A 15,480-nucleotide genomic window follows, 5' to 3' on the forward strand; every position below is an offset into this window, starting at 1 on the left:
GACAACAAATATTGCGTTACCAGTACTGAGCCATGGTCAATGCGTCGGCAATGGCTCACTACTGAAAATATAACCTTGGCCCATTCTTATCATTTCGTTACCCGGATGACGTTGGACCAGCACTAGCGGCCTGTACCGGCAGTCTTGGTTAACGTTGCTGTGCCAATGTTGGGCCGTTTTGACTTTCTAACACGGGGCTTTGGAGATTTATTGCGTGAGCGGGTTGAAATAAGACATCTCGGCGGATACTAAACAATAAACGTTTTATTGAGCTAGTATATATGACTAAGAGGATGCGAGTTGGCGAGAGCAAACGTGCATGCGTGCAAAACGCGGCGGTAATACCTTTTTTCGAGAGAGGGAGGCGGAAGCGCAGTTGCGCGGTTCGAGCGCCTGCTTCCTTGAGCGACGTAATATTTGGTGCTGCCGACTAGTGTCCGAGAGAGAAGACGGTTGAGTCTCCACAGGTACTCCCCCTCTAGAGACTTCCGTAGGGCACGGAAGGAACAATACCCTTTTGCGCAGAATGTTCGGCGTAAACCTCGGAGGTGAAACCTGTGTCGGCGGAGAAACCTGGGGCAGCGAACGAGGGGGCTCCCCTAGCTGCTACGACGGCGAAGCGTCTTCTTGATGCTCGGGTTCGAAAGGCCGCTGATGCGAGAGAGCTTGCGGAGGCAGCAGTTGAGACAGCGGCAATGGTTGTTGCGGCTCCAAGTTCTCTTCTTCGAGATAAGCTGGTTTCAACGCGTCAGTGGACACCGTCTTCTCTTGGCCGTTTACCTTGATGACGTAGACTTTGTCATCTATACGACTTCGTGGGGGCCAGAGTATACGGCGGATGCAGAAGTTTGCGCACCAAGTCAATCCTTTGGAAGACGTGAGAACAAGCCTTGAGGTCCTTGTGTACAAAAGGGCGGTAGATCGAGTGCCTCGAGGCCGAAACCGCTCGGAGCTGACTCATGACGGCTCTGAGCCTAGCGACGAATGCTGGCGGATTTTCCGGAAAGCTCTGCTCTACAAAAAACTCTCCTGGAATACGGAGCGTGGTGCCAAAGAGAAGCTCTGCTGGCGAGGCTTCAAGGTCCTCCTTGTAGCAGGCGTGGAGGCCGAGCAGGACCAGGGGCAGACGATCAGGCCATGGGGCAGAACCGTCGTACATGAGCGCAGCCTTTAGAGTCCGGTGTAGGCACTCGACTAAGCCATTGCTCTGTGGGTGGTAAGGAGTCGTATGGATCTTCTTGGTCCCCGTCATCTGGACCATGGCGTTGAAAAACGCAGACTCAAATTGAATGCCTTGGTCTGATGTAACCGTTAGAGGACAGCCGAAAAAAGCGATCCACTCCCTCATGAGCGCGGCTGCGACTGTCTCGGCCGTGGCTTGCTGAAACCAGTACGTTTACTGAAGGAAGATCTGATTCCAGTTCACATATTTATCTACAAATATTCTAATGTATCTTTCCTCGGTATGCATCAAGTTTAGTGCTAATAAAACGTTTTTCTATTGCTGAAAGGGTGTTTGTTTATTTGAATTCCAAATTATTAACAATTGAAAATTTAAAAAAACAGCTTTTTTATTGTCTAAAAATTGGGCGATATCGACATATAAAAAATTAACTATATTGCATATTATTGATTTCTCATGAAAATAAATAATAATTTTTAGCAGAAAAATATATTAAGGCACAATATAAAAGTGATTGCTTTGAGTAATACGACATGGATTAAAAGTAAATAGCATAAATTTTGCAGAACATTTATTTAAGAATGCTTAATTCAAAAATAGCGATTTACATAGATTTTTATTTTAAATAGTGTATGATGATCTTATGATACATTATTGTTATTAATAATTATATACTTTATATTAATAAAGATAAATATTAAAATTTATATTATTTTAATAGTTTTGTTACAAAGTTATTTTTAAATTCATGATAATTTTATACATTTTCAATTTTTAAATACATCATTTATTTTTACTTTAGTACTGTGAAAATTAACATTGGATTTGCTAAAAAAAAAATTTCAAAATATACACAATTTCTTTACTATACTATATTAACATTGAATTGGTTTAAAAAATTTTCCTTAACATCGAAGGTCACAGAGTGTTTTTAAAATTATTATGGTTCGTCGTAGTTTTTAAAAACTATAAAATAGTCATGTTAAGTTATCCGATCTCTATACACATCACAGTACTAAAACTATATATATCAACCTCGATAAGTCTCTTTTTATAATAAATTATTTCTTATATATATATAATAGCGACTTCCCCACTGATTGGAAAAAATTACATGTTTATTTTATACCGAAACCGAATAACAAAGGTTATAGGCCCATCGCACTTACCTCTGGTTTATGTAAACTGTTCAAAACTATAATAAAAAATAAACTACAGTGATGGATCGAGACAGAAAATATTCTTCCCAATAGCGAAAGTGGCTTTCGAAAAGGCCAATCATGTGCAGATAATTTACTAAATCTAACGATTACGACTGAAACAGCCTGACGCAAAAAAAAACTTGTACGCGATATTCCTCGATGTAAAAAGGGCGTTTGATAATGTAAATATAAAAATATTACTTGAGAAACTTGCGAAAATGGGATGCCTAATAATGTTATTCAGATTTATAAAGTTTATCACATTCGAAAAGCTAGTATATGCTGAAGAACTTAAAAAATCTAAAATAACATATAAAGGCGTCCCGCAAGGAGGAGTGCCAAGACCGCTCCTATACATAATTTTTGTATTCGATATTGTCAGAAATATATCAAACCAAGTTTCAATATCTCAATTCACAAATGACATAGCGCTGTACTAAAATATTTTAAAATCTCTGCAAAAAGCTGTAAATCAGATAAAAATAAATCTTTCTGATATAGACTTATTTTTCGCTCCCGAAAAAAACTATATTCATCCATTTTAACAATCAAGACATTTGGCAAAACTACAATTAATATTGATATTATAATGAAATCCAGCGAAACTACCAAATTTCTTGAAATAATTTTTGATTACAAACTCTCCTTTAAAACGCTAATAGATAAAGTTAAAGCTCGATGTGCTAAAGCAACCAATTTAATAAAATATCTGCAAGGAATTTAGTAGGAGGCAGACCCGGCCACACTACTAACACTCTACATTAGTTATGTAAGATCTATACTAGAATACGGCATATTTGTATTCTATCTAAAACGCAAGGAGCAGCAGGAAAAACTAAAAAGAATACAATACAATGCTGTCAGACTTGCAGTTGGATATTGCAAAACAACCCCCACTAGAATCCTATTAGCTGAATCAAAACTTCCATCCATCCATGAACGAGCTAAATATCTTTGTAAAACCTATGCAAAAATTATGTCAAATGAAGGACTGTCTATAAATAAAACTGTAAAAAAGTTTTATTCATAAAACCGTAAAACTTAAAGGAAAAAAAGCGATTGTATGAAACTAGCATTGAAAATGTGATGGGTCTTTCTAAAAAAACTGTAAACAAGTCGAATTATAATATTTACCTCTATGATTTCAACACTATTATAGAGCCAATACCGATTAAAAAGATAACTGATTTAAAATGACATCAAAATAAAACTCCAGAACAACTATGTAATGACTTAGATACTCCTAACACTAGAATATACGAGGTGTGTTCAAAACGTAAGGTGACTTTTCAAATTTCACGGGCAACGTACTTTCGATTATCGATTTTTTTTGTTTTGTTATATTGGTACACTCTCCCCAAACATCTGTACCAAGTTTCAAGTGTATAGCATTTTTTGTTTGGTTGTGAGAGGCGTAAAGGTTATAAGTGTTTTGCGTGCTTGGCGATTTCTTGCTATCGAAAAATATGGATCAAAGGATTTGCATCAAATTTTGTGTAAAAAATAAAATAAAGTGCTCCGAAACACTTGAAATATTGACGGTGACATACGGTGAAACTGTTCTGAGTAAAAAAAATGTTTACAAGTGGTACAAACTCTTCTAAGATAGCCGGGAAGATGCCAATGACGAGTCTCGCTCTGGACGCCCAAGCACGTCAACAACTGATGAAAACGTTCAAGCAGTGAAGAAAATTGTTCTGGAAAATCGTCGAATCACTATCAGAGAAGTTGCTGAGGATGTTGGTATATCGCTTGGCTCGTGCCATGAAATTTTTTCTAACGTTTTGGGCATGAGACGTGTGTCAGCGAAGTTTGTTCCGAAATTGCTAAATTTTGACCAAAAGAACCGTCGCATGAGCATCGCTCAAGAACTGTTGAATGACGTCAACGACGACCCAGTTTACTCAAAAGGGTCAAAACTGGTGACGAATCATGGGTATATGGTTATGATATCGAAACCAAAGTCCAATCGTCCCAATGGAAGAGCCCAGATGAGCCAAGACCGAAAAAAGCACGCCAAGTTCGATCAAATGTCAAAGTTTTGCTCACTGTTTTCTTCGATTACCATGGCGTGGTGCATCAGGAGTTCTTACCATATGGACGTACGGTCAATAAACAGTATTATCTTGAAGTTATGCGCCGTTTGCGAGAAGCAATACGAAGAAAACGCCTAGAATTGTGGAAAAACAATTCATGGCTTTTGCATCACGATAATGTCCCTGCTCACTCATCTTTGCTTGTGAGAGATTTTTTGGCCAAAAACAACACCACAATCATGCCTCAGCCACCATATTCACCGGATTTGGCCCCATGTGACTTTTTCTTGTTCCCAAAACTAAAGAGACCTATGAAAGGACGGAGATTTGCAACGATTGAAGAGATAAAGACTGCATCGCTGGAAGAGCTCAAGGCTATACTGAAAAGTGCTTATGAGAAGTGCTTTGAGGATTGGAAAAACCGTTGGCATAAGTGTATTGTATCTGAGGGGGATTACTTTGAAGGGGACAACATAAATATTGTTAAATAAATAAATATTTTTTCTTAAAAATACAAAGTTACCTTACTCATTGAACACACCTCGTATTTTTAAATAATTAATAATTTTTTCTCTTGTCAAAAATCACTATAACTCTCTACGTGTAATCATCATCACTATCATGAATTTTATTTAAACATTTTAAGAGTTTCTTTGTACGCTCCTCTTCAGCTACAAATTACAATTAAAATATTTTTACATAAATTTATATTCTAGTAGAAAAGCAATGTATGTTTCAGGACAGCTTTGTCCCTAGGATCTAGGAATATTGCAAAAAAGTAGATTGGCCCTTTTCCCTGAATAATTATTAGGGCGCCAGACCACCGTACCTAATTAAGGCGATCGTCGGGGATAGGGCCAGGATATCGTGGCGTATTTATTTTCGTCCACGGTGCGACTGCGCAGAGTGGGCGGGTGTACGTTGACCCGTGATTTCCTTGGACTCAGGCCGTTGTGACGGAGAATTACTGCTCGACCGTTGCTCTCCGCTGGGCTCTCACTGATTCCCCGTACGCCTTGCTGAGCTAAGAGTGTGCGCTGGTTGAGCACACTCTAATCGCTCCGTCTTCTTTTTTTTGTTCTTTTCTTTTGAGGTGCGACGGCGACGGCAGCGATCGGAGGGAGCCGACGTGGAGAGCACAGCGAGAAAGAGAGAGAGAGAGAGAGAGAGAACAGGAAGATAGGCGAAAGCCAGGGAGGCGTGAGCAGATCTGCGCGCGTATCTCGCTGGCGTGAAGAGGAGTGGAGGCAGTACCCGTTGAGCAGCCGTACGGTTCGCCGCGCGCACACATTTTCTTTTGGTTTTCCTGGCTTCGTTTGTGGTTTGTGAGCCCCCGCGTCCTCGCTGAAGACTTGTGGTTTTTGGGGATACGTGCCCGGTGCGCGGAGCGTTGTCTGTTCAAATATTTGCCAGCGGAGGTAGCGGAGCCGGCACCGGTGCACGTGGGCGACCGGCGAGGTAACGCGGGAGTGTGCGCGCGTGCGGCCATCTTGGTGAATTACGGTGAGCGCAAATTTCTCGCCGATCCTGGGCACGAGACGAGACACGGGCCAACGCAGACCTGCACAAGCACACATTTAACAACGGCCGGCTACACACACATACGCTCAGGACTCTCTAACACACCAACACTCCAACACACCAACACATCAACGTCCACCACAGCAATAACAACGATAATATCAACAACAATAACAGGAATAACAACGACAATACTAATAACAACGATAACAGGAATAACAACGATAATAATAACACAATAACAACATCGCCCGGCCTCGATCGGGAAAAGATTTGAGAAGCAGAAGAAGACCTGTTACCTAGACATCCGTTTTGCCTTTTCTAGAGCATTCCGCCTTCAACGAGGACAAAGGTCGCCGATAGATATACGGAGTCGACTCGAGGCAAGGTCGGTGTGGTGTTTTCTCCTTCTCTCTCTCTCTATCCGAGGCGTCGCATAAACACCTCGCAGTTCGGCAGCTCTGCCGATTGCGAGGTCGCGCTTTGTTTTGTTCGGGCGGTTGTCGTTTTGTATGCGAGCGTAATTTTCTTTTATTTTGTAATTTCTCTTTATTTTGTATTTTCTACTGTTTTGCATATTTCCTACTATTTTGTAGTTTATTTTATTTTGTATTTTTCTTTGATTTGTATTCTCCGATTATTTTATATTCCGTTTAATTTCCTTTTGTTTTGATTGATTTGTCCGCGATTAAGTTCCATTATTTATCATTTCATCGCCACTATTATTAAAGATTACTATTGATTCAAACTTGGCCTCATTTATTACCCTCACAGTCACTCCTGATCCCGTGTAACAATCCGCGTACGATTAGCGCGTGTGCTCGACGCGTTATTCAGCCGTGGGAACGATTTTTGCTTCCCGAATCCCCGAATAAATAATCTGTACGGGCAGTCGCGAGCCATCCGAAGAAGGACGACTGAGATTCTCTGTTACACCGTTAGTGTCTAACAATTTGATTCCTTCCGTCCTCTCGTGTCCGTAAAATACCGGCAGCTCAGGTTATGACTCTTTACCTCGAGTCGGAGATTCGTTCGAATTCGCGCGTATGTTATTTAATGTCGGAACCGAAAGGCAATCTAATTAGCGGATAGTCAGTGTAATTCGACACAACTCAATACGCAGTGGTACGGATTTACACGTCCCGGCGAATTAAATATGCGACGGTCTATTCTTCCGATTCCTGACTTGGAAACCGGGAATACCTAGTCCACTATCTAAATCCTGTTACTCTCTCCTAGCACTCACGACAAATTTGAAGAAACGGCGAAAGGTCAGCGCGACTTAACTGAAGCACTAGAATTGTCTCCGTTTGATTTTAACACTCACGTTAAATTCGAATAAACGGACGAATGATCAGCGCGACTTAACTGAAGCACTAGAATTGTCTCCGTTTGATTTTAACACTCACGTTAAATTCGAATAAACGGACGAATGGTCAGCGCGAATTAATTAAAGCACTAAAATACTTTTCGCTTAAGTCTAGCACTTATACTTAATTCGGGGAAATAACGAAAGGTCAGCGCGATACTTTTCAGTTAAATTTTACCACTCACGTCAATTCGAAGAAATGGCGAAATTGTCAGCGCGAATTACCTGAAGCACTAAAATATCGACGTCGACGAATCCACGCGTCGCGACGATCTATTAGCCCGAGAAAATTCACGCCCGCACTCAACAATTACTGTTAGTCAGTGGCACTTTGCCTACTTACGAATTTCTGCTGATGACTCGACGAGCGAAATTACGAGAGAAATCTAACACAATCACTCCTTCAGGCTTGAAGAGTAGCGGCAAAATGGACGAAAAACGGCTTAATAAAAATTATAAAAAATAAAGATCTAAGATGAAAACCTCGAGGTACATCGAACAATGAAGATTGCGGATATGGAATGAATTGTTCAAAATCTACAGAATATATACGATCAGTTAAATAGGATGAACACCATGAAAGTAAAGGACCATTTTTACCATAGTACGACGGTTTGATAGCAAAAAAAGTGGTCGATAAAAGTTAAAAGCATTTCTTAGTGTATACTGTATCATCTTGAAAATCTGAATCAAGTGCATGAACTATAAATTCAATAACTCAGCGAGATTGGTGATGGTAGTACGATTTAGTACAAAGCCATGTTGTGAAAGATCAATAACGCGGAGAAGAAAAGGTAATAATTTAACTGAAAATAGGTGATCACAAAATTTAGAGAGTACATTTTTTTGTCTATAGGATGATAATAAAAAATATTAAGTTTATCACTACGTTTCTTAAGGAGGTTCTTCAGCTCAGGGCCGAAAAATTTGGGTGCTTCAGATGGGCCTATCATATTTTCACAAATCTTGTACTATAACAGTAGAAAAGGGTCAAACTATATTAGTTATGATGTAATATTCACGATATAATCATAAAAATCTATGCCGAACACTCAAATAAAAAATAACAAAAAAATTTTAATTTTTGTAAAATTGTAAATGTGGCAACACCGCACTTGCAAATCAAGTGCGGGGCATCACTGCGAGCCCACTACCTACTGCTATTGCAGTAGAAGCTTTGCCGAGTACAAAATAAACAAACCGTTTATATGTTTATGAGGGAGATTGAAGGGAAAATTTGTTAAACAAAAAGTGAAAGACCGAGTGGAAAACAGTATCAAAGCCAACGTTGACGCTAAAAAGCGGAAAGAAAACAGTGGTAGCAGTGGAGAGCAGTTACAGGTTAGCTTTTCGCCGAAAGCTTGAAGATATGATTCAGTATTTTTATGGTAACTGATTATTCTTAAAAACTATTTTGCAGACTGACGAGGTAGACGCTGGCGACGCAAGCAATGAAAGAAACGACAGAAATTGTGAATTTGAAAGATTGAAAGATATCAAGGTAGTATTTAATGTTTATAAGAAATTCACATGTACAAATATATTTTACATGTTATAAGTTTCAACAATTTGATGAATAAGCGTTGAATCATGTTAATATGTTGTTAGCTGTTGGTACGGTATTGTGAATCTGAAATATAATAATTGTATTATGTATTGATTAATTTGCATATTGCCTTTTAAGGTATGTATGATGCAGGGATGGGTGAAACCAATGTAAACACTTGCTAACTGAATTAGATATGCCATCAGTATCGCCAAGTACATTAAAGTCTTATGAAAGAATTGTAGGCAGTGCAATTGAATCAGTCGCTGACCAAAGCTGCGAAGAAGCATTAGTTGAGGAAATTGCCCTCACCAGTGATGAAAATTCCAAAGAGTATTGATTTTATTTTGATTTCTATTATTATGAAACAGGAGGTTCTCTGTACACTTTACATATTACATATTATATAAATATGTTATATAATATTTATACATTCATAAGTACTTAAAATTTGGTTTCTGGTAAAAAAATTCTAAAATCTTCATGCCTGGGTCTAGGTTTCTCAAATTTTTTAAAATAATTTTTAAAAACATGAACCTCCTGTTTTAAGTCTATGTGAATTAATTTATTTTCGACGATTTTTAAACAAAAATAAATTGTTTAGTATACTTTTATTTATAAGAAAATACCTAGAAATAATTTGATTAGTTTAAGTAAGTTTATTTTGGAGAGAAAATTACTGTTAAAAAAAAATTCAATACAATCGCTTTACAATAATACAAGTTGTCGTGCTTATTTATTGTGCACATGGAAGTGACTGTGAGCTACTATCTACTGTTTTTGTAACTTTCTGTTTTAATTGATTTCATCAAGCCATCATTTATTTTTGAACCTTCACTTTTTTATATCATTTCATCAGTCGTATTTTGTTCATACAATTCCATATATTTTATTCTATTCTCATACCATTTTATGTTTATTTAACACAAATCTTTTTTTCGTAATGGAAATGTTTGTGAATGCATATGCGTGTACCGTATGTGTATGTTTTCAGAATTCAAAATGCCAAAGAACCTTCCTCTAATGAACCCAATTTACCTTCTCCAACATCAAGTTTGAAAAATAAGCAAGAGCCTGGAACTTCCCCTAAAGAGAATACTACGTCGACTTCGAGTACAAAAACAAGCAAACCGAATTCAAAATGTAGCAAGCATAGATTAATCGGTGGCTTAGACAATGGTTGGCAAAGGCGCGGAACTGGACGTTCATATAACAGCTCGTCTGGTTTGTTGAATATTACGTGATGATGTTTAACAATGATATGATACTTCCCTTTTTACAATCGTATAATTTTCGTTGCATCACTGTAATTTAAAAAAAAATTATCGAGTAACTGGTGTACGAGTTCGTTCTTGTATAAAGTATTTTTCGCGATAATTAAAATTGCAGATGTTTTTAAGCATTTATCATTATTTGATTTATTAATTCTACAATGATATATAGGGTGTATTTATCGACGGTCACTATTTCAAATTCATGAGAAAATTAATATTATTCCAAACCATGATGATCTTTTATTCAGGTATAAATTTTCATTTTTTAATTTTGAGCATCCTATTTTCATAGGTCACACTTCAATGAGAGCGAGACAGTCAGGTAAAATGATAGGCCGAGCTGGACGAACCAAAAAATGTGCCAAATGTGCGCGTGAGCGAAACCCGACAGATCACGATTGTCGTTTGAATTACAATAAAAGTTCTAAATCGATGGAAGCCGACATGGCTAAAGAACTGATAATCGACAATTCTCTTTTAAACAAATACAATGCGATGATTTCAGTACTCATTATGGATGACGATTCATCGACAATTTGTGCTTTACGTAGAGAAGCAGAAGAATTCATAGAAAAGTGGTCCGATATGAATCACGCGAAGAAAAATTTAACTAAAAAGTTGATTCCATTGAAGATGTCGCAAAAAGTACAAGACTACTTTTCCAACTGTTTCTCTATAGCAATCCAGCAAAACCGAAGTAATGCCGATGGTGTACGAGCAGCTTTATTAAGCATTGTTCCCCACGCGTTTGGAGAACACAATCAGTGTGGTAAATGGTGCAAATATTCTGAACTTGGAGAGAAATACGTACATGTAAATTTACCTCACGGAAAACCATTGGCAGATATTAATTTACGTGTTAAGCTATCTGAAATTTTTAGTAAATTTTCTAATGATGCTCACAAGTTAGCTCCTTGCGGTTCAACACAAGGCAACGAATCTTTCAACAATGTCGTTGCCAGTAAACATCCTAAACATAGACATTATGCTGGATCTGAATCTTTTGTTGTTCGAGTAGCGGCTGCAGTATGTCAATGGAATCTTGGTACGGTTTACGTTGTACATGTAAATTTGAAATTGGGTCTACCTCCAGGTCATTTTGCCATGCAATATCGACAAACTAAAGATCAGAAACGGAAGCGAAAAGCAGTTGAAGCATCAACTATCCAGAAAAAACGAAAAAGAGTCGAGCTGAAGAGAATAAGATCTAGTAAGGATGCTGGAGCAGAGCGGAAAGAAGGCATTACGCATGAGTCTGATTGTTCCGCTGAAACTTTACCCGAATTGCTTGACAATGAAATGAAAACAAGTAATACTTTATTATTAATTCTCAGTAAAAATAATGCTTGCATTGGAAAATATACGTATTTATTAATTAGCACGTTTCCATTTATAGATAAAGTAGATTATACTACAGCAGTGTTTGTTTATTTTGATTTGGAAACAACCGGACTAAGTAAAAATGCAGAAATTACACAAGTAAAAAAACGAAAACATGAAAATTGCAATATTATTAATTATGGGAATACTATTCGGTGGTTTTAAAATTAATTTTTAGATAGCTGCTTGCTGCACAAATTGGACATTCTTCCCTCCAGAGGCATATCAAAACGTATCACTGATGTGACAAATCTTCATATTGTCGGCGGTGAAATGTTTTTCGGTGATACATTATTAAAAACCGTTTCACTTCGAGTCGCAATGGAAGATTTTTTATCTTTTTTAGACACACAAGGTGATCAAGTTATCCTTATGGCTCATAATGGTTACAAGTATGTAATTTTTTCAAGGATTGCTAATTGTCAATGTATACACACGACATTACGTATATAAAATAGCATGTAAAAACAACGCAGATTTGACTTCCCACTGATGCTGCGCAATCTATCAAGATTAAATTTGCTCGATGAGTTTAAGACTATTGTTACTGGGTTTAGTGATACTCTGAATATTTTTAGAAATATTCTACCAGAACGCAGAAAAGCAAAAAAATCCTTTTCTCAGACAACACTTGCAGTAGAATATCTAGGTCAAGAGAGTGCAGAAGGAGCTCATAATGCTCTTGCAGACGTTGACATTTTACAGAAACTCATCAGCGCCATAAAAATCGATCATCTAACTATTTATAATCACACTCAAAACATAACAGACTTTATACGCAACGAAGCGTTAAAAAACGTTCATACATCAAACAAAATATCTTTGGAATTTTTAAAAAATTGTGTTTCCACCAATATGTTATCGCGAATAGCAAAAGCGGGTATCAACCGTAGTCTAATAATTGACGTTTACAAAACTAAAGGCCCAAAAGGAATAGAGATGCTGCTTAGTGAGGACGTAAGAGGTAGACCTCGAGTGACAAAACATAAAAAAAGTATTGCGATACTGACAAAGGCAATCAGCACTTCATACAATTAACAATGATGGTTCACGATTAAACGTTCATAAGTCTAACTTTTTTAAATTAGAAATTTAGACGTGATTTGTATTGTAAAACTCGAATTATTATTAGATATATATTTATACAAAATAAGTTTTCTTTGCTCATGCAAGTCAATTATAGTGTGAGTAATTTCATTTATTATTCTATATTTAAATCGTACAGAAAATACCATACAAAATCGTTTGTTTTTTTTCAATGCATACTAGTCTGTAACTGTATTTATTTATTTATTCATTTAAGATCAGAGACGTTCACAGAAAAAAAATTATACCAGATATATGTACATAAGTATAAAAACAAAATGTGTTGAACGTTGAAAGTGCAAAATAAAATTTGTAGCTTGTGAAAGGAAGCTACCTTCATTATTTTATTAAAATAAATATAAATTGTAGGTTATTCATAAGCAATCGTAGGTAGAAAATTTCAATGTTTGAGCATGTCATAAAAGCCATTGCTATAATTGTCTTTTCACACTGTCAGAAAATTTCAAATTTATAGCATGCGCGCACGAGCATGCGCAGTAGTAGCTACAGCCATCAGTTGGTGCAACATTGCCAAACTTACATAGTGGAGCTGATTTAACAAAAAATGAATATTTTTTTGTTTGGTTTTCAATTAATATCTTTTCCAAAAGATCGATAAGGTGATAATATTTAAACACAGATCGATAGTTAAATATCTAAGCTTCATCCTGCCTGAAGCTCATGGCTATGGTAGTTCTATAAATGATGTTAATATGCCATTGTTTAGGAATGATGACTGATAAAATGAGTGGATAGGTAATAAAAAATGGTTTTTTCTCTTAAAATACTTGATAAACAAAGCTGATTTTTTTTTCTAATATACTCTAAACTTTTGTAATCCAGCGTTGATCAATTTTATTCCGAAAATCTCCGTCAAATTGAAGTTAAAAATATTTTCATGAGCTCGGTCTACCCATGATCTTGAAAATTTTTAAATTGGTATAACTTTAAAAAATGACCGATAACAAGACCAAATGTTTTTTTCTACACTCTTATAATCATGTCAGCTACCATATTATTTCAAATTCATTGATGTGTTAGGACTTTCGAGTTTGCTGGAGAACCTCCTTAACAACAGGGATGCTATAGGCTTTTTTCCACATTGATGAAAAGGAACCAAGGTGAAGAGATAGATTAAAAAGCATGAGTAAATATAAAGTTAAGCTATCTTGGCAATTATAGATGAAGATTTAAGGAATATCATAAGGACCGGCGCTAGATGATTGTTTTATATAAGAAAGATCATTATTGATATCATCTATAGAATATTGGAATTATGAGAAAGGTTGAGAATCAAACATAGACCTAGAAAGAAGTTACCAAAAACAAAAAAAGAGGAAAAGACAGAGAAAGGAAAGTTTGGCGAAAATATTTGAAATGCCTAGACCATGAGTAACGAACTATTTACCTAATAACATATTATCTGAATAATGTCCATGATTCTTCAATGATAAATTTTGTAATAATGGAAAGAAGGGAATGATTCTTATTTCGATTTGTAAATTTTCAGAAGTTTCCCAAAAAAATGTGCAACTTATAGAAACTGCTGTTGATGAATCTACCTCAATGATTTTAAATGAATGTCGCGCTATTGTGAAAAAAATATATAAAACTTTGATTTACGATTGTGTTTCTAATTTAGTTTTATATACATTTTCAATTTTTCTTTAGTTTTGTAACGGAGAATTAGCGACCGTTCCCGTCCGGGTAGCTCGCGGCCGTCCGCATAAATTATTTATTCGGGGATTTGGGAAGCAAAAGACGTTCCCACGACTGAATAACGCGTCGAGCATAAACACGTTAAACGCCCAGATTTGAAGTCGGGATGAGGAGTGATACAGCGACGAATAAACACAATAGCGGATTAACACACTAATCATTTAATCGTCAAAATAGGCTACAAGGCGGCGATCTCGCGCTTATACACTACGAGCGGCACAATAATAAATCCGAACGCGAAGGTAAATCAGTGGCTGATCAGCCTGCCAATTCCCTGTTTAAAACTAATTGTTACAATAAATGCTCGACAAAACACTTTCCGCCGTTAATTTATCGACCGGGTAGCCAGCAGGTCTGCCGTGCTACCACCCATAAGCTGGCGCCCAAAAATGCACGAGAGAGAGAGAGAGAAACAAAAGAAAAACACGGCACCGACCTTGACCTTCAGCCTCTTCGACGACTGGAACACTCAGCAGTGTGACGTCACTGGTGCGCTCCTTCTCGCTGACCGTCTTGCTGGTGTTTGTTGTCGTAGCTGTTTATCTTCTTGCTCGTCCTCTCGCTCGCTCCACAATAATGCTGCCTCAATCCGTTGTTCCGCTTTCTGCTTATGATTGCTGTTGTCGTTGCTTCCGCCGCCTCTCAGTTGCTTGGTGCTGCAGCAACGTTGAAACTATTCGCGCGCGCACCCGTGCACCTCGTCAGTTACCCACACGTACCGGTGCCTGGTATCCTTCGGGACATGGCTGGGCGTGATCCAGCCTCACACTCAAATACTCGTCCGCGCACCGGGCGTGTCTCCGAAAACGAACAATCGTCGACGAGGTTGACTCTCTCGAATTTTCCGCGATTCGAGCGCTCTCTCTCTCTCTTCTTCTTCTTCTTCTTCTTCTGTGCCATCTCTATCACTCCAGCCGTTAGCTCAGTCCATGTACAGCACCTCGTAAACAGAAACCAAGCACGAGTGTGCGTACCACACGCACACACTCTCAGCTTGGCGGGGCGCACGGATATTTGTGAGAGCCAGACGGACGAAATCGGCCTAGCCGAGATTCTCCGTTACAGTTTTATATAAATTTTCAATTCTTCTTCAGCTTAAATTTGTATTCTGATGATAACGAACTTGATTATGATTTTAAAATGGATTCTAATTATCAGTTGGTT

General features: G+C 37.6%; 2 protein-coding genes across 2 annotated transcripts; one reads left to right on the forward strand and one right to left on the reverse strand.

Moving 5' to 3' along the window:
• Nucleotides 1-606: 606 nt before the first annotated feature.
• On the reverse strand, nt 607-1,252 carry LOC131663345 (uncharacterized). The gene is made up of 2 exons (XM_058933706.1): nt 857-1,252; nt 607-780 (listed from the first exon to the last, which is right to left on the reverse strand). The coding sequence occupies exons 1-2, from the start codon at nt 1,250-1,252 to the stop codon at nt 607-609; spliced, it is 570 nt and encodes a 189-aa protein (XP_058789689.1).
• Nucleotides 1,253-9,053: 7,801 nt separating this feature from the next.
• Nucleotides 9,054-12,549, forward strand: LOC131663346 (uncharacterized). Its single transcript, XM_058933707.1, has 5 exons — nt 9,054-9,190; nt 9,852-10,081; nt 10,424-11,440; nt 11,690-11,903; nt 11,988-12,549. Exons 1-5 carry the CDS (start codon nt 9,054-9,056, stop codon nt 12,547-12,549), a joined length of 2,160 nt encoding a protein of 719 aa, XP_058789690.1.
• The last annotated feature ends 2,931 nt before the right edge of the window (nt 12,550-15,480 follow it).

The sequence above is a fragment of the Phymastichus coffea genome, unplaced genomic scaffold (assembly GCF_024137745.1).
Source record: "Phymastichus coffea isolate CEN01 unplaced genomic scaffold, Cenicafe_Pcof_1.1 PCOF00033, whole genome shotgun sequence".
In the NCBI taxonomy this organism is placed as follows: domain Eukaryota; kingdom Metazoa; phylum Arthropoda; class Insecta; order Hymenoptera; family Eulophidae; genus Phymastichus; species Phymastichus coffea.